This window comes from Cloeon dipterum, chromosome 1, assembly GCF_949628265.1.
Source record: "Cloeon dipterum chromosome 1, ieCloDipt1.1, whole genome shotgun sequence".
Classification (NCBI taxonomy): Eukaryota; Metazoa; Arthropoda; class Insecta; order Ephemeroptera; family Baetidae; genus Cloeon; species Cloeon dipterum.
This window is the reverse complement of record NC_088786.1, coordinates 29,813,545-29,833,166: the sequence shown is the minus strand read 5'-3', so window position 1 is coordinate 29,833,166 and position 19,622 is coordinate 29,813,545. Positions and strand designations below refer to the sequence as shown.

The 19,622-nt window shown below is 39.7% G+C and overlaps 2 protein-coding genes across 7 annotated transcripts in view; one reads left to right on the top strand and one right to left on the bottom strand.

Moving 5' to 3' along the window:
* Nucleotides 1–3,738, top strand: part of pxb — a 132,511-nt gene extending 128,773 nt beyond the window's left edge. For all 3 annotated transcript variants that reach the window (XM_065475420.1, XM_065475422.1, XM_065475421.1), the window contains 2 exons: nt 1,109–1,283; nt 1,625–3,738. In XM_065475420.1, coding sequence (XP_065331492.1) covers nt 1,109–1,283; nt 1,625–2,418 — 969 coding nt within the window. In that variant the 3' untranslated portion in view covers nt 2,419–3,738. The remainder of the gene's footprint in view (nt 1–1,108; nt 1,284–1,624) is intronic.
* Nucleotides 3,739–15,863: 12,125 nt separating this feature from the next.
* On the bottom strand, nt 15,864–19,567 carry Gtpx (Glutathione peroxidase homolog with thioredoxin peroxidase activity). 4 transcript variants are annotated; one of them, XM_065475432.1, is made up of 7 exons: nt 19,537–19,567; nt 18,090–18,151; nt 17,161–17,252; nt 16,948–17,095; nt 16,743–16,888; nt 16,598–16,682; nt 15,864–16,261 (listed from the first exon to the last, which is right to left on the bottom strand). In XM_065475432.1, the coding sequence occupies exons 1-7, from the start codon at nt 19,559–19,561 to the stop codon at nt 16,229–16,231; spliced, it is 591 nt and encodes a 196-aa protein (XP_065331504.1). In that variant the 5' UTR covers nt 19,562–19,567; the 3' UTR covers nt 15,864–16,228. The 4 variants fall into 4 exon arrangements, with proteins under 4 accessions (XP_065331504.1, XP_065331506.1, XP_065331505.1 ...); XM_065475434.1 differs by lacking the exon at nt 19,537–19,567 and adding an exon at nt 19,346–19,477; XM_065475433.1 differs by lacking the exon at nt 19,537–19,567 and adding an exon at nt 19,346–19,467 and having other exon boundaries at nt 18,090–18,183.
* Between the last annotated feature and the right edge of the window lie 55 nt (nt 19,568–19,622).

Sequence of the window (19,622 nt, the reverse complement as noted above, 5' to 3'; positions counted from 1 at the left end):
AACTTCATAGTTTCGAAAATACCGAGAGCTTTGTCAACATGAAAAGAAATTAAACTTTTTAGTGTGATATTTTTTCTAGGTTTAGGTGCTAAAAAATCACATTTAGCCGCAACAAACCTTCAGAAAAATTATGTGTTATTTATCGAAGTGTCAAAAAACGATCGATTCTTCTAGTAAAAATTGTTTTATTAACGAAGTTTTCAAATTTTTAATCAAAAAGTTTATTTTATAATTAATTATTAACGAAAATTTTTATATTGTACAATTTCAATATCATGCACGCTGGCTGCACCAGGCAATGTATTTCCGTTCTCGCCAGGAGACCGAAATGAGCTCTAAATTTTGAGAGCCGATTCAAAACTCTCTGCTAGTAATTTTTTTAACATTCCTAGTAAATTTAAGACAAGATTAGAAAAAGTATTTATCACGCTCCCTTTTATGTCTGGATAATTGCCTCGGTGACCAAATAGAACCAAAGCTAATCTCCGGCTTAAAATGTGTGCTTTTGTGTGGCGTATTGCGAACCCTCCATTTTATACCATTGCGTGGCTTCGGCGCGTGTAATCCGATTGAAAAATCATTGTGAACTGCTGCTGCTAGTGCTGTTAATATATAAAATATTTCCCTGCTCGCTTTTGTTGACTTTGCACGCGAAAAAACGCAATTCCACGGCAGCTCGAATTAATTTGTGCGTTCGCCTCGCGCAAATCCCGACGAGCGAAAATGCTCTCGCGCGAGCAAATCCCCTAATTCCGCCGAATGACAGCCGACTGATGGCGCGCAATTTGGCCTTTTATTTGTGCCGAACGTGACACTAAACAAGTGCCATTTTTTCCTTGCTCGACGCGTCCGCCCGCAAAAGCCACTTTACCGCCTCCGTCGGTTTACAAATTAACACCGTCGGCGCAATCTGATCGCTTCTGCATGCTGGATGAATGAGATTCTCGCCAAAAAACAAATCCCTCCATCCTTTTTCCCTCTTTCTTGTTTCATCTGCTTGCTTCTGGTCTGCTGCACGTTCGGTGGTGTGTGTTAAGTGAGAGTTTTGGGTGCTAAATTGAACGGTGTTGATCAGCCCGCGCCCCGGCCCGCCGGCTCGTGATTGCAGATGATGGACGTGAAGCACCGCTCAGCTGCTCCGTTGCCGGTGCTGCAGCACTACGGTGCAGGCTACCCGCCACATCTGCTTGGCAACGCGTCCGTCTTCATCTGTCCACCGCCTCGGATCGACCCCTACGCTGAACAGGAGCTCTACAACCCCGTCTATGAAGAGCTCTCAAATGGTGAGTTGATCTCGATATTTTTCACTTTAAATCATTTTTTAATACTTTGAGGAACTCGCCACTACCCTGACCCTCATTTCAGACACTTAAAAATTTATAATTTTTAATTTGCACTATTTAAACAGAGTGCTTTAAATAGTGGTATTAAAATTTGTCACATTCTGATTTCCAAATTTATAATTAAACAGGGTCCAAAGCTAACAACAAGTTAAAATGGAAATTTACAAGAATTATATAGTCACGAAAAAAGATGTCTGAATCAAATTTTGGATAGAGAAAAATTCTTGTTAAACACACAACCAAAATTTAAAGTTAAGCAATCCCTTCTGATCTGTTCGCAGGCTCCGAGTGCAGAGGCTCCGACAGTGATCAGGGCGAGCACGGACGGGTGCGCACGGGCAGTGAGGACGAGTTCGCTGAGGACGAGCTAAGCCTGGCCGGCGACCTGGCTCACCGCGTAGTGGGCCCGACGCCACCACCGGCCAACACGCTGCCTTCGCGTCTACGCTCCAAGAACAGCTCGGTGGCCGGCTCGACCGGCAACGACCTGTGCCGGGACCTGGACTCGTCGGACGCGGACGACCGCTTCAAGACGTGCGAGACGGACTCGTTTCTGGCTCTGCGGATGGCCAACAGCCGCAATACGAGCCTGCCGCCGTGCCGGCGGACGCAGGCGGCCGTGCGCAGGCCGAAGAGTCTGGACAGGCGACGCCACCGCGGCAGTCCACGCAACCGCGGAAGGCCGGCGTCGCCGCCGCCGAAGCCGCAGCCGCCGGCCGGCATGGAGCCGGCCGCCTTCCACACCGGCCTGCTGCTGACCGAGAACGGCCGGCTGCCGTCTGCCCCACCGCCCGCCTACCACCTGCCCTACAACTCGCTCTACGTCCGCTCGAGCAACCCCTACGAGTCGGTGCTGGCCAGGCCGCCGGAGCTGACCTCCTTCCGGCCGCCGCTGCCGCCGCAGAACCCGCCCAAGAACAGCAGCAGTCAGGACTCGTTCAACTCGGACTCGGGCTTCAGCAATCACACGACTTCGGGCGGACGGGCCCCCTCGTCCGGCGGCGCCAGTTCAAACCGCGGCCGGCCAGGCGAGCTCTACGACCTGAGGCACCCTTTGCCGCCGTTGCTGTCGTAGTATTCGCTGCATTCCAAGTGTGAAGACGTTCGTGTTTAGTGGGCCGGTCGGAACTGCTGCTCAAACGAACCGTCGTGTACCTCTTTAGTTCTCGACCAGAGCACTGCTTTTGCGTCGAGGCACTTTTTCGGAAGCGTTTCGACCGCCCCTGCTCCGTAAGACTGTTCAGTGTGTAGTGCGAATTTAGCGAATCAGCCCGAGAGAAGCAATCACTCGCCTGCTCCTTTTAGAGAGTCGACGTGGGTAATTTGGGCTTGAGGAATCCGGAAGAGGTTTTTTTCGTTCAAACATTTTTTGTATAACTCCGAGGTAAATTATGCAAGTGTTTCAATAAAGATATATCCTCAAGCCTTCACAAATTAGCAAACAAGTGAGAGGAACTCTTTTAATACGTTTAGTGACAGCAGCTATATTGACGAGTAGAAAAGTCGCTTAGATTCTTGCAAATCCGTAGCTTTCGTGTCTCTTAAACCAGGGTATTTGATTTTAAACTCTTGAATATCAACTGTCGTCAGTGAGAGGAGCTGTTTCAGTTTAGACGAGACGTTGTAATTATATTCACCGCGTTGACTCCGATGTGTAGGAGTGCATTATCCCGCAAAATTCTAAAAATTCAACCCCCACATATCATCGCCGGCACTATTCCCCCCCAAACCCTCACTTTTCCACGGAAATTCACACCTATAATCAAAATTTGGCATGAGCTTATACAATTTCGTTCATATCATCGGACGTGAGCCCCTCCAATAGCAGAGCAGTGGAGAAATCAATCAATCAGAGTTCATTTCCAAGTAGAAATGTGTTAGTGTCACGCGCGCATTGTCAGCTGTCTGTCTCACTTCTAAGGGTTGATCTGTGATCTCGAGTGAATGACACACCCTCGTCCGGAAAGCCTCGCGAGAATAGTGAAAAAGGACACTCACGGGCCGACGAGCCTCGCTTTCCTTTGTACAGCAACATTTTTACTAGTCTAATATACTATATTATTATATGCGACACACAAGATTGGAAAACGAGCGAGAATTGCGAGAAACAAAATACATACTTTTATGAGAACGCAGCAAGCAGCTTGGCGAGTAATCTCTGGAATTTGTTGTATTTTGATCGATGGCCGCGATACTCTATTATTTGGTTTAAACGACGAAGTGGTGAATTCTCTCTATAGGTGAAGACTAATAAGTTATTGTGTCTCGCAGATTTATTGGTGAGAAGATTGATAATGTATTATTATAATTAATATGCCCTGTGCACACACCGCAATTATTGTTTGTCGATCGATGCAAAATTTCGCAAATAAAAATTCCACAGAAAATCTAAAAACCTGGTTGTTTTTATTATATCATCACAAAAATTATTTAAATAGAAGTTATGCGATTAAACCTACTTTTCGTAGAGTTAAATTCTACTAGAAATCCCATCTTTTAAATCTAAAAAAAAACATTCCTATTGAGAGCGTGGCTTGAGCAAAAAAAAGTGATGTCGAAAGCATCCAACTTATTGTTAAAATGCACTGAATCATCGAAAAAAAATCCGCAAACCGTAAAAAATAGCCCTTCTCATTTATATCACGTAGAGTTTTTATTTTATGCAAAAAACTGGTCTCCTAGAAATAAATATCACAATGACAAAAATTTCCTAAATTTTCCTAAAATGGAACAAAAAAATCAGCAGTGACGAATTTCTTTGGAGGGTGCAACATGCTGCAGAGTGTCTTTCCCTTTCCCAGCTTGACGTCATCGGGGTTTCGTGGAAGCAGCGAGCAAAAGGCCAGCGCTGGCGAGCTGCTTGCTTCCTCTACCTGTGAACGAGTGTGCGACACTAACCCCGTTCGACGTGAAAGAGAGCCAACAGCAGCAGCAGCAGCAGCAGCAGCAACGCGTGTGTTATTGATTTTGCAGGCAGATTGAGTCGACGGCTTTATGTGGTCATTAGTGCGATGATACGGGCGTCATTTCACGCCTCCGCTGCACCACCAAATCCACCCTAAATTATGAAGTGTGTAAATCCCCGTCTTTAGAAAGAAATCTTCGCCGCGCGGCGAACGAGAGAGAGTGCGAGCCCCGGCGAAATCCATTTTGGCACGAGGAGTGACTCGAGTCTTTTCTTATATGGCCGGGATTTGCGGCAAATTGATGATTTCGCAGCCGCACCCTCCGTCCCTTCGCTTCCCGTGCCCGCAGCCACACTTATTTTAACGCGCCGTCGACAATAATCGCACCAGATTCCCGATTTTATGAGCCGAGATAACGTTATTTGCATATCTTCCTTCCGATTCGTTTTGTGGTGACACATCGTCGCGTCGCATTCGATATTATGTATTCAAACTTTGTAATGTTTCGCAAATAAATAAGAAAATATCTTACAGGGAAACTCGTCGTGTACTTTTTTAGTTGGTTAGTTCGAATACTTTTTAACAAGGTAAGTAAGAGCACAAGATTTTAATTCTAAAGAGTTTGCGAGCTGTATAGATTTCCAAAGTAAAAAAGCTTTTTAAAATTTTACGTGACAAATGATTCAAATTTAAATTTTGAATCAGTTTTTCCTTCAATCATGATGGAATTTTAAAGTGTATACTTGATGGGACAAATCAATTGATGTGTCTCCAATACTCTCTGGAAACATTCCTACATTTTAGACCTAGAAAAGAAAGCTTGGTAAAATGGCTCAAAATAATCGCTCCAAAGCTTTTAGATAACATCTAGCTGATGTTATTTTTGTATAGTTACCTTAAACATTTTTAGTCGCATTTTCTTTATAATTTTAACAAACATTGTGTTTTGTGATCATCAAAAACAGCAAGAAAATGTAAATTAACTATAAAAAGATGTGAAATTTTATAAATCATCCCCCCCCCCCCCCCAAGAAAAAGAAAGCCTCAAGGGATAATTTTGTTTTATTATTTATTTATTGCTAAAAGTGCCCAATCTGATTTGTCTAATTAAGCATCGCCTTAAAACTAAAATTTGCCAGCACTGGACAATAATTGTATTTTAAAACACATTTTGAAAAATTTGGTATTTTATCCAACCTTTGTTAATCATTTAACTGTAGAACTGAAATTAACTTGATTCACATTACACCATGCTACGCGAATTCAATACATTAATTGCCAATAAAACGAATCATTTTGAATATAATTAAAACCAGGCTTCATCCTCGTTGTCAAAAAAGAGAAATTCGTCGTTTTTATTCCTCGACCAGTTTCGACGTCATCACATACGTCCTATTCATGAGGCACTTGAGGCAAGCTCCAAAGGCAAAAAAAAACTGGTCGAGGAATAAAAACGACGAATTTCTCTTTTTTGACAACGAGGATGAAGCCTGGTTTTAATTATATTCAACATGAAAACAAACTCGAGTGGTCGCATTTTTCAAATAAAACGAATCATATTTATATATCCCAAGAGTTTCCTTGTACATTAGGTGCTTACAATTCTTGATAGTAGCTTGTCGAGTTCAAGAGAACTCCAGCTTAAAATATCTAGATTCTAGATTGAGAGAGATATACTGTAGCTACAGATAGCAAAGAGTTGTAAAAAATTAAGCTCAATAAGTGGAACGCTGAAATAAATTTCACAACTTCTCGACAACTGCGTACTGCGAGTTAGTCTTAACTCTCTACGATGAAATGCATTTTTCATGCTCAAGGATGTCAGTTATCCGGTAACTTTCCTTCTTTTCTTTCTTTCCTGCTCTCTCCAACAAGTTGCAAACTCGTATCTAATTTTTCCTCGCAAATTAAACTTTCAAATGTGCTTGTGGACGGTCTGGAAAGCAACAGCGAGCGAGCAAGCGGGCGGTCAAAGTTGCGGCAAGAAATCTTTGCCGTCGTTGCAGATATGCAACCGGGCGGGCTGGTGTGCTGAACCGGTTGCATGCCCGCTCACGCCTTCTCGGGCGCCGTGCATGTTAAATAAGACGCGTCATCTGCTGCCGAGAATCCCGAGGGACGACAATTTGCATTGCGAGCCGCATGTGTCCGCCCTTTTTGCCGTCGTTGCCATTTGCATCCGAATAGCCTCGCTTCGAATATAATCCTGGAATTTCACTTCCTTGCGCTTTTGTTTTCCCTCTCCGATATATATAATATTTTGACTGCGAAAATATCGGCTCGACGTGATGGAAAACAAATATCGAGTTTGTCTGCAGGTGTTATTTATTGACAGCGGTGAATTTTTCAGCCATCGTGCCCGTCGGAGTGTTATTCTCCAGACAACCTTGCGAAAGTGTATTTTTTTTATTCAAGGGGGAGAGAACGTAAAACGTGCTTATTGATTTAAAATTTTGCATATGCCACTTTTATTGTCGTGACGTATGCGAGAAAACGCGATTTGCAGCTCTGCGGGAAAGTGTTTTAAGCATTTCTCCGCGTGAAATCTCGGCGCAAAGCCGTTTTGACGTTTTTCTGGAAATGGAGGCGTGAAGAAATGGAAAAAGGCGCCGCTCACAAAAATTGTCAGTTTAGTGTGCCTTCGGGCTTTGCTTAAACAAGTGAGACAAGCGTCTTTTGTGCTTTCAGCCCGCCGGTAGGTTTGGGGTTCGCCCATGCATGAGTTTGTCGGCATGAAACCTGGCGGAAAATGAAAGTAGGCAAGCACGAGCAGTGGAATGGCCGCGCTCTCTCACATAAAGCTGCGAGATTCTTTTTACGGTGCGGTGAGATTGTGACGGAAGCTTTCGAGAACACGAACGGCAAGCCCGAGTGGACAGACCAGACAAACCTGTCATCAGCGTGAAACAAAAGGAGAGCCGCATTTCACACACTGCTGCTTTCATTTACTTTTGCCCCTGGTTTCCCAAACGCAACGTCACATTAAAACACATCAATTCCATATATAGGAGAATGCTGACTATGTTATTTATTGTTTGAAACCTTTGGAAAGGATCGCAACTTTTACCTCATGTGAACAAATATTGTTGTCAACTTTTCCACGCCTATGCTTTTCAAATATATATGTTTTCTTATGCGCGAGGGAAACCCCAGAAAAAACGTACAGGAATGGAAATCGTGAGTCGTTGGTGTGTAGTCTGTTGCTTCACAGCAAACGTTTCAGAGGAAATTACAAAAGCTCTCGTGCACTCTTAAATATTGCATAAGACAAGAAAATACTTAAAATAATGTCGCTTTTACAAATGAAAATATGGTTGGTATATAAAAATGTTTTATCCCTGATGGAAAAGACTATCTTTGCCATAATTATATTTTAATGTTGATGCGGCGCGAACTGGTTTTATATTAAAATCCTCATCCGTTGTAGGTGCAACCCTAATGCAAACAAGACCCTGAATATTTTATATAAAAAGATTTCTAATATTGGAAACAACACAAATATGATTTCAAAAAATTGTCGGCTGTTGCTTTTTCTGTTTCAAAGGTCTACTCTTTATTCAATAATGACAAAAATTACTCAATTGAAACTTTTGTATAGTTCATTTTTTACTTGAGAGATTAATTAATTAGTCCAGCTAGCATTTTTATTGGGTAATGTTTTTTAGTCTATTTTCATTTTTAGCTTTGATAGAGTTCTTTTAACAATTCCTACCCATTTTTCGCAATTGTTCACAAGTTCTTAAAATTGTGGAAACAAAAAATTCGTTCAAATTTAACGCTCTATATATTGTACTAGTTTGCCAAGCTCATTCAAGTCAAAAGGATTATTAACGTAATTATTATCGGTGTTCCAGAGCACAAAACATATTTGAATTTTTAGAAGCTCCAAAATATACGTCAGATTTAGTACTCCAAACTAAATTTTAATTTGCACCAGACTGTGAGGTTACGTAATAGTTCCAGTAATGGCGTAATGACTGCCAACTAAAGTGAAAAGGCCATTGTGTTCAACCAATGAAAACTAAAGCAAAGAGATCCGTGCTTTATGCTGGCAAAAAGCGATAAAAATCGTGCCACCGCGAGGACTTAATCATCAATCACGCAGCTGCCACTCATCCATTGGTGGCAAAAAAACGACCTTTTAATACTACACACATTCAATAATGGAACTCTGTGCGCGAAATCATTTTCAAAAGCCGGAGTAAAAATAAAAAATGGCTTGGCGTTGCATCAGCCGAGTATGTTTACTAAACATATTCAGCATTTAGGAAATATTATTTTCAGCTGGAAAAGGGTCATTAATTCTGCATCAGTTGGTGATTAGCGACGGGTGTATGGTACGCGTCCAGCTCTGAACGCATGCATGCCCATTACGTGCGCGCGGCACTAATGAGCGCAATTATAAATCATACTTCCGAACGTACACACCGCCGTGACTAACAAAGCCAATTTGAACGGTCGCGCAGGTATTTGCGGATCTACGTTATTTCCTCTTGTCCAACGCGCCGAGCAGAGTAGCGTGAAATTTCAATGGAGATTCGTTCCGTCCGTTGCGCAGATGAATACTAACTTCATTCATTCACAAACTATTAGTTAACTTAATTCTACATTCAACGGATTAATAATACAACTTTAGGTTTTACACTAACTCGCACAATATCTGCCAATTGAATATTGGATTATGTACCGAAACCATTGAATGTTGAACCATTCATCACAAAGTTAGCCAGCTTCTCAATTCCTTTTCCAATTATTTTTGTAGTGGTTGCGGAGCCGAGCTCGCACTCCTTTTTCACTTTTGGTTTAGGGTATTGTTATTGATGATTGTTAGACGATATTTGTTAGAAATTCGTTAAAGCAACAGAGAGAGATTTTCAATTTAAATTAGTTTTCGCCAGAAACACGAGCCAGCTAGTCGCATCTTAAGAGTTCCGAGCGTTTAATTGCGAAGGGCCCGGTTCATTCGGGTAAATTCTTTTCTAATTTTTTAATTGTTCTTCAAAGTCAATTCTCTTAAATTGTTAATACTAAAGTCGATTATTAATTATGTTTAAAGGTCCTTGTATGCTGACAGTCGCAATAGTCGACAAGAGACTTTCTGATCAAAGAGAAGATTTGTTCAAGATCCCGCAAAATTTATTTTTCACCTCCTAACCCCCAAATGCTCCTTTAAATTATTATTTTCTAAAGATTTTCAACTGAATGGTAGACCCCCAGCCGAAAAATTCAAACATGGGCGTGTACTTTGACTCTATAAGGGCCCCCTGTTTGGATCTTCTGGCCCCATAGATTGTTGCCCCAAAGATGTTATGTTTTTTTTTAATTTTTCCAACATGCTCCTCTCAGTTAACTTTTTCAGGTGATCCAAAATTAGGGCTACGTGCTAAATTTTGTACAAAGCAGTACAAAGAGTTTCTTTTTTTAAATTGCTGTTACCAACATTTAAAAAAAAATTGGGCCTCACGTTCAGACAGAAATTTTCTCAATCAGTTTGTATTAATTTACCAGAATGGTGGTGAAAACTCAATTCAATGACTCTGAAACTTGAAAATACAGGAGCAAAATGATTGTGAATTCATAGAGTTTTTCAATTCCTCAAGGCCTCAAGGTATCTAATTGTTAGTTAGTCTTAAAACTCAATGGACATAGCTGCTTGCGAGCTATGAAAAAGTTCTGCACTCAGAAAACATTTCCAGAACATTTGAATCCAAGCTTGAGTTTTCTATAAAATTGTGTGATACTGAGAAAAAACTAAACTTTTCTGCTGTCCGTTAACGTTTTGCACGTACGTGAAAAGTAAAGCCCAAAAATAAAATAGTTCAAAAAATAAAAAATGCACATTGTTTGATTAGTTTTATCAAATTCCAGCCATCCCGAAATTAAATAGTTTCATTAATATAATTAAAATAGTAGTTTTGCACTGGGCTGAAAATATGATGCATATATTATATATTATGATAGCTTTATTTCAACTTGTAAATGTTTTGAGGCCTTGCCAAAGATGCATGGTATGAAATCCTCAGGGCTTTAGCAACCAAACTTTTACGGAGAAACTGGTGGAAGAGGAATAAAAGTAAATCTGCGCACCCAATAGAGCAACAGTATAACCACGTGAAAAATAATATAGCTCGCCGTTTCGCCTGCTCCCATGACATTCGCAAATTTAAGAGCTGGGAGCGTATAGCCGAGTTGTAAGTACTAAAGAGGTTTTATTTCCGGCGAACAGCGAAACTGGCAAATATTTTAGGGATTACACGCGTGCAAACTGTGCAGGCGAAGGGACGCGGCGGCTGTATTGTGATATGTCTCGGCGCCAGTTCAACACAGGACGAGAGTGAATGTTTAGAACGCGGCGAAATTGACGTGAGGCGTGCCCCAGGTCAAACGAGAGGTCGTAAACGGCAAAGTTAGGGCACAGTCGTTTCCGCGTTTATTCAAATACCGTGCGCGTGCGGTGGCGAGAGAATGGTGAATAGCCATCCGAAACCGTTGCGCACGTACATTTACTTTGGGGTTTTGAATTTTAGACGCATTTCACAGCGCGATAAAAATATCCATTTCGACTAAAACAGTCGACTCTCTGAAACCCAGGTTTAATAATAGCTCACTGAAATATATTTGTCAGGCACAGAAATCAAAGCTGATCGGGACGTTTTTATGACGGATTTCCACCATTTTAATCTTTTAGAATCAATGGCGAAAAGTTTTAAAAATTTTCTTGTGCAATATAATTTGAGAGAATTTAAAGAAGCCTAAAATGTAAATACCAAGGCTCCATATTCAATTCCGACAGTCGAAATCTGAACATGATGGACAATGATAGCAACTATTGAGGGTCGACAACCATTATGATAAATGTTTATCATTTATGTGACGTATGAGTTGAAATGCAATGTACACAAAATTATTAAAACGATTTTATCTTAATTTAAAAACGTTCTTCGCATGGGGACCTATTTGCAAAAATTTATGGTTTAACTGACACTCAACAAACCGCATTTGTTTTTCCAGCAAATTTTTTTGTGATCTCATATTTGCTTGTAGACAAGACGACAGAGCAAGAATCAACTGTCTAAAATTAACAACCCTTTGCAGTCTACCTCTAGCAGGCCATACGCACCCCCCGGGCACGCACGCAAAATTACGGAATAATGCTCAAACTAATGGAGCAATATGCATAAATTATAAGCGCAGCAGCAGCCATGATGGCACTCGCGCTGTGTCTCTGAGGACACTGATTTGCATAAATAATCGACTCTCGTCGGCGTGTCATGTTCAGAAGCGGCGACGACGGCATTGAAGCCCGATATATATACTGCACGCTGGTTTGAAACATTTTATTATCGCCACAAAGGAGCTTTTCTTCGTGCCGGCTACCCTGTGTTTTATTTAATTAAAAATTTACGCAAATTGATTGCATGGTAGCGAAACGGAGGTGCGGCGAGGGCCAGAAACTTTCTAATTGGGCTGCTATGACTCAAGACTAAACTTTGCCGCTGTAGAAAACACATTTAAGACTGAGAAAGAGGGAGACTGCGTTCAGTCGTTTTCAGTTACTTCGTAAATTTTGAATTTTTTGCTCTAATTGCACTGCAAACCCCCAAAAATCCTTCAGGGAAATTATATTAAATATGATCAACAATTTTTAACACTTTGGTTTGAATCGAAAAACGAATATAAATAAAGAACTTGCTACTTAAGACCATTACATTCCCATAACCCGAATAGATTCATTGATCATTTTCATTCAATATTATTGCTATAAAACAGACTTCTAAAAAAATAAGGCTTATGTATAAGATATTTTAATGAAAACATTTCTAAGAAAATGTAGTAAATTCAATTTATACCTATTTAGTCGCTACTATCATTGCAATCGATTCCGAATCCAAATGTTTATTGCAAAACTTTCTGCGATGCCCTCTGCCGAAGCAAACTGTGTTATGCAACCTGCTGGCCACAGTTGACAAACGGCACAGCATCCACCACAACGTCGTATCGTACTCGGTAACCACTGAACTAACTTCTCGTCACTTCCTCTACGAGACGAGTTCCTCGCTTTTCTACTAATTCTACATCCACGATCATCTCTCTTTTGTCGATCAAGTAAACATTAATATTAACTGAATAAAAACCAATCATAAATTTCAATTTCTGGCAGTGTGCAAACTTTGTGTACTATTTGCTTTGAAGTAGTGCCACTCTGAATTGTTTCGATGCTAATATACATTGAACCTTTCCATCAAATTGGTCAAATAACAATCACGAAAATCAAGTCTAAATCAACCGATCAAATAGCGCTTACTTCTAGGGTTTCCTCAGTGAGCTGCGTTCCTCTAGCATCAGCGAGTGTCATGTCATTTACGTCGGATTTGTTTATGTTCCAAATCTTGCCTGAAGGCTCTTCTGCTCCCACACACACTCTCAGCAGCCTCGGCCTGGAGCATAAACCCACTTGCTCGCCGGTTAGCCGAGTGTGTTGCACAGTAAACGGCGGCAAAAGGGTACTCTGCAACCCTCGTCTGAGCGTCGTTGCTTCGTGCACTCGTCGCTTCAGCTTTATGGACACAAACACTCTTTGGCTGCATTTGAATATATCAACTTTGATGTGCTGCGTGTGATACAAAGAGCAGCAAGACGTTGGTTGGAGGGTGGTCTGCCGAGGCCGAGGAGGGTGGGCGGCAGCGCCGGCAGCACTTTATTGAATCCCAGCAGGCAGAGCATAAATTTCGCCCTGCTCCCACGTGCTGCACAAGTTCTCTCTAATTTCTGAACCACCATTACAAGATCAAAGCGTAATTACTTTTGGCAAAATTATTTACAGGATGTGCGTCTCAAAGACCAGCACTTTTGATTCGGCGAGGCCACGCGCGTGATTAAAACGAAACGCCCTTGAACGGGGGCACCAGGTGGAAGAGATAATATTTCGGTGCGCACACAAAAAGCAGCAACCCTCTGCTGGCTGCGCGCCTGCTTGCTTCTCTTAGCTCTCAGTTCAATCGGAGAAGCGGCTTTCCGAGCGAAAAATCCGATTGCACCGCCGATTAAAAAAAAAGTGATTAGCGAGCCGAGCCCCATGACTTACTTATTCCGCTGATAAGCAGCCAACTTCAAAGTCGAGCGGTCTGCTTTCACGGCGCCCGTAAATGATTTTTTAAAGAACCAACGTCCTCGATGAAAAGCAATTATTCTTTCCGTGGTGGCTTTCCAGAATCGCTCCAATTTACCCCTGCATTGATTCCAATCAATTTTACGATTTCGATGGTTTTTTCCGACCATGAATATTCCTGCGCGCAATTTCCTCCACTCCGCTGCCACTTTGGCTCGAGTGAGAAAATGCAATGCCATGAATATTAAACAGCACGGAAGATTACTCAAGGTGCAGCTCTTCGAGTTGCACCTCAAGCCAGCCTTGCTTATAGTCAGGCAGAAATAAAATTAAGACTTTAATTATTCCGAGTGAGTGCGCCTGGAATGAGTGCAATGAGATGTGAAACTCGACGCAGACTGGCTGCCTCGAATAATTTTCCCCCCATTAAAATAATGTGCAACGCGAACCTGGCATTATGCAGATGAGCAGGAGAGAACGGGAAATTAGAATAAAATGGAAAAGTAAAAGGTGTAGCAAAGACAGCTTAGAGAATAATTAACAACCAGTAATGGCACTATAATTTTATCAAATGTTTTGCATAATTTGGCTCACATTTTTCTTTATTTCTTACAAGGAAACTTAAAGATGCCACGTTTTAATTTGTGGAGAGTACAACGACGTGTAAGTCTCACTTTTAAATTCAACGAGGTTGGTGGACTATGGAGCTCTGAAGAGGATTATAATATTTTGGGGTTGAATATGGGATTCGCTGAATAAATTTAATTTTGAAAGCATTTTAAAACATATAATAATGATTGTGGAAGGTATTCTTTATTACCACACGGTTCGATCAATTTGTTGTTTTTTTACATTCCAGATATGTCTACTTTTTCAGATTTTGGCCGGCAAAACCGTCGATATAGCTGAAGATAAATTATCTTAACTAATTAATAAATTCTTTTTGTATTCATATTCTGTTCAAGGGCTATATCATTAAATTTTTTGGTCACCTTTATGTACAAATTTTTATATTTGGATAAATCGAAAACTGTGAGGGCATATTTTACCTATTTTACAAATGTGAATAATTTAGATATTTTAATCAGCTTCCAAAATGAGTGGAGTTTTTGCAATACCATCAAATTTAATTAAAGTTGCAGATCCCAGATCAAATCCTGTGACCACTGAACTTGGCTCACGTCAGGAAAGGATGAAAAAATTCATCTTGAAATAAAACGTTGCATCCTAAGATTTCCCTTGTTATTGGGTAATTGAAGGCTTAACGTAGTATTAAGAAATCACTAAAATGTTTGAAGTCTAACCTTGAATGTATTTAGCTCTCTCTCAATTGTCACACATAATAACCACAAATAATGGGGCTTCAAACAATGTTACTCCTGGATCCGGCGCAGAGTGAAACGCTAGAATAGTTTTGGCTTTTGGGGCACAATTAATTTAGCCGATTTGAACAGGGAAGGGGCGTTTTCGGGTTTATGCACACGCGACGCGGCCGGTGGCACATACAGCGTTTCGTACTCTCTGCGCGCAGCTAAAGTGCATTCCAAACTCTAGCTGACACCACAATGGCCGGCGATGAAAGCTGCTTTATTGTGGCGGATATAGGCAAGCACCTTGACAAAAGGGTTTTGTTCGGCAGGCTTCAATATCTTCCGCTCCGAGGGAGCCAAACTGAACTCAACTGGCGTACAATCTGAGGGCAAAACCGGCCCCTTTGTGCTTTCTCTCGCGCGCGCGGTGAGAGAGTAGTGTGGGGTTGTGTGCCTTATCACTTATGGCTTATCAACACTCGCATCAATTAACAGATCAGGCAGAACGCCGCAAGAATGACTCTTGGAGAGAATATCTCCAGGCGGAGGATTCCCTCTTTATTCTTTGCTCGATTGCCAAAAGTTATCTCGCCCCCTTGCCAGCGCCTTCTGCTCACTTGAACCAATTTTTTCCTAATTTACTATCACTCTTTTGAAGCAGTTTTCTTTTCAAACCACCTTTTAGCTCAATAAAGTGATATCAACAGAGTTGGAGGAAAACGCTAGGTTTTTGAAAAAATGCAGGCCACTGGATTTTTTTCAATATTTACAAATATCTTGCAAGCATTATTATTTGCACTTAAGTATTTATAATATTTCTTTTATATTTTTATCAGTAACCTAAATTTGAGGGCAGAAATAGCATTTTTACATACCATTTATTCAAAGCAGTAGAATTTTTCACTATTAACCGCAAAATTTTTATTTTTGTCAGGAAAAATGCATAACAATTTTTTTCATTTCTTGCGCAAAATATTGGCGAAAAACGGTTAAACCCAGTGGCGAAAAATAACTGGGTGGTAAGGTGATGCAACACTGGTTATCAAAAAATGTTTATTTTTTGTGCCTGGTGCAACACCAGTTAAAATATTTCAACAGTAAAAATATCAAAGAACTCTCATAATGCAAATTTTTACCAAGGCTTTAAACCATAAACACTTCGCCATATTGGAAAGGGAATTAAAACTGCAGACGATTTTAATCTTCTTAATAAGTTCCCGTTAATAAAAAATTTATTTCATGTCAATTAACAAAATGCACACCATGTGCTAACAAGCCATTCACCATTGTGTTGCGACACTAACAACGTAATTACTTTGGTTTAAATTGGAACATGATTTTCAAATAGATGTCAACAAAGAAATCAACACGCTGCTTTAGGAAGTTAGTGAAAATATCAGCAGTCTTTGAAGATAAGGAATACTACTTTTTGTCAAACAATTCCAGTTTGCTAATGTTCAAAATGCAGAACAATTTAAAGAGGTCAAAGGGAGACAAAAAGTGATGACAACGGCGTGTTGTAAAGATGTTGTCCGAATGGCACCACATTTGAGATATACTTTACCAGTACTTCTCCAAATTCTTCTCAAATTTCTGTAACAAATTATGCGGATATATTAACAATGTACATTATTTATTGCTTCACTATTTGTAGAAAGATAATTAGATCTAGCATTTAAATAATAGATCCCGGTGCAGGGGCAGTTACAAAACTACTGGTCCTTTTCTGGATTAGGCTTCTTTCAATGAGGCCTGTGCGCGTATGTTATTAGTTCGCAATGTTTTTGAGACAAGAAATTTTCGTGATCAGGGGCCATCTTGAAAGAGATGAACCGATCAGAAAAAAAATTCAAATTAATGAGAAAAGGTCCAGATATTGAATATAAAATATCTTTTAACTTCAGTAAAGATTAATTTGTAAGTACTGACCAGTGGCTCATCAGTTGGGCCGTGTCTCTCAACGGGTTGTCCATTTTTGTCAATCACAAACTTGGTGAAGTTCCACTTGATGAAACTGCAAAAAAGGAGTCGAATTATTGAAAGCGATATTGGGACTATATAGAATTTCTCTTACTTTCCCAGGGTGCCACCCTGCTTGCTTTTCAGGTATTTCCACAGAGGAGAAGCGTTGTCCCCATTGACATCAACTTTCTCAAACAGGTCAAAGTTGGCGTTGTTCTTCATTGCAAAGCAAACGATGTCTTCTGAGGACCCTGGTTCCTAAATATTCAAACTTACTTAGTTTACCCATTCACAGTGAAATGGGATAGATTAATTACTTGTCCACCGAACTGGTTGCATGGGAAGGCCAGAATCCTGAGGCCCTTGCTCTCATGGTATTTGTCGTGCAGCTCGGCCAGCTCCTTGTAGTTGGTAGCGGTCAGTCCGCACTTTGAGGCCACATTCACAATGATGCAAACGTGTCCCCTGAAATTTCAAGTGGGAAATGCATGAGTATTTGTAATAACTTAAATCTATTTTTTTAAACTTACTTATACTTTTCCAGGGATACCTCATTGCCCTTGATATCCTTGACAGTGAAGTCGTAAATTGAAGATGCGTTCTTCCAGTTGTCTGCTGTGGCCTACAAATTATACAGGGTTTTAAAAAAATCCCTCTCAAAATTAATACAAGGAGCGAGCAATGTTAAAAAACTTATAGCGGAGATCTTGAACTTATTTGATTTAAATCCTAGTAAAAACTATGATTATTTTGAGTGAGAGAGAGAAAGAGCCCAATGAACTAATTGAGCATCTTGTTACTAAATCGTGCTAGAGCACTTAACAATTTAATGTCCTCTTGTAGACTTGTACATAAGAGTAGGAACGATGCATAATTATGTAATTCAAATGTCATTAGTGGTGATATTGATATTATGAAAAATTATTGTAGTCTATGAAAAATGTCAAAATTGAATTTAAAATTTCAATTTTATGAGCATAAGAATTTATGGAATAAAAACTAGACCAGTGGCAACATTTTAATATGTTAAAAAACTTTGTCAAAATGTCGACACTCGAGGTTGGTTGTTCCATAATATTTTAATTGAAATGGGTTTCATCCTCGTTGCTTTTAATTTTGTCGTTTTTTATATTGAAAATCAACAGAAAATACTGTATTAAATTTGAAAGGTTTTCATTTGTTTGCATCGCCGCAGTAATTATTAATTCAAAAACTGTAGAAAAAGAGATTTAAATAACAGAGATATAGATCTCTTTTGCTCAATAATTTAGAAGATTTCATTATTGGTCATTGAGTTAAATGGATAAATTTCTTAGAACATCGAAATATTTCATTTCCAATTTAAACCCACTGAAAAACCTTACAAATTGTTTTTAACATCGCCCTGGATGTTTACGATCTGATCACAACCCACTCTACGTTGTGCAAAAATATAACGTGACATTAACACATTACTTACCATGGCGCTGAATCTACAAGAGACGAGTCTGGTAGTAATAAGGGCGAGTAGAGGTCGACCAACTGCAAAAACCATCTTCTATGTTATTTTTGCTCTAAAATGAGAGGAGAGAGGCGCAAGTTTTTTTTTTTAGAAATTTGCTGTTGTGGAAAAATTTCCATAGCTATCTAAAGGAAAAACCTAGTCGATAATTTAACTAATGTGAAGCACCACTCTCCATGCAATAGTTATTGTGTTAAAATTATTTTTAGTATTTGAGCTAACCGATAAACTAGCAGACGCTACTCACTGCACACAGACACTCAAACCAAATGAAAATATACAAAGAAGTTTGAGCTGTTATATAAGTATCAGTAGGAATGAGTAAATACACATTATCAGCAAACATGATAGGAGGGGAAGTCTCAAGAATGAGCCACGAACGACACTTCTTGTGGTTTCAAGCGTTAGAAAACAAGCGGGTGCTTTAAATCTTTTCCTGTAAAATGAATAACTTAAGATACTTGTAAAACACCACGATTAGTTAATCGCAAATTAACATTTCCAAAAAAGATGATAAGAGAAACAAATTAACAAATAATGCGTGCTATAATTTAAAATTTTAATATGGGATTACATTTACAAAAAAATATTATAAAAGATTTGACCATATATAACTAGATAACTACTGTGTTTCTGAAGCCTACTGTTTACCTAAACATCTATAAGAAGTTATAGTGTATCACATGATCACCCTTTTAAGTTAAAATGGTTTAAAATTTGTGAATTTAAAAGCGATTAGTAGGATATTGCAATAAGTCAGGTAATTCAGGAATGTGTCAAGCTGAAATAGAAAATAACCCCAAAATTGTTTTCAATATTGTGATTCAGCATTAATATGGTAAGAATGATAAGATTCTCTTAGGAGCAGACCATATTATTAATTATTATGTAACAGTAACACACCAACATCAATCACACAAAATAATTCATTTCTGCGTTTTTTTTCAACAGAAGAACTGAGAGCCGACAAGATAATATTTTAACTATTCATGGTACATACATTTTTTAACTGAAAAAGTTTTTGATTCACTCCCATCCACTCCCATATTATCACAATGTCAATCAAGGTCTTATGCAATTACTTAGGGTTGATTTTTTCAAATGAATACCTACATATCCATCCAATTGAATCTTTCAAAAGCAAGTTAGGTCGGCTCTCCTAAATTTAAAAAAGACACTGATTGCCTGCCTCTGAGAGACGTCGTGCAAATTACCTGAATTTGAGGTTGTTTTGATTTGAGTAAACACAAAGCAGATGACACAGCTGCTTGTGCTTGACTATCCTGCGCAAGCGAAGATGAGCGCAGGTGTTTGGTGTGTTTAAATGGGAGCTTATTATTACAGAAAAAATACACTCGAATTTTGTCTATATTAATTAACAGAATAGTAAGAAGTCATTGATTACCAAAGAACAACGCCATAAAATACATTTGAATCGAGAAAAAGAATCACTCCTGAAAGCAGTCTTAATTTTTTGGTCTCTCTCTTTCG

Excerpts from the sequence above, each read along its gene's own strand:
- Gtpx (XM_065475432.1), bottom strand. The coding sequence starts at position 19,561 with ATGTATTTTATGGCGTTGTTCTTTG. Across the intron at positions 16,683-16,742 it reads CAGGGTGGCACCCTGGGAAA|TTTCATCAAGTGGAACTTCA; the intron begins GTAAGAGAAATT and ends CCTTTTTTGCAG. Across the intron at positions 16,262-16,597 it reads GCCCAACTGATGAGCCACTG|AAATTTGAGAAGAATTTGGA; the intron begins GTCAGTACTTAC and ends AATTTGTTACAG.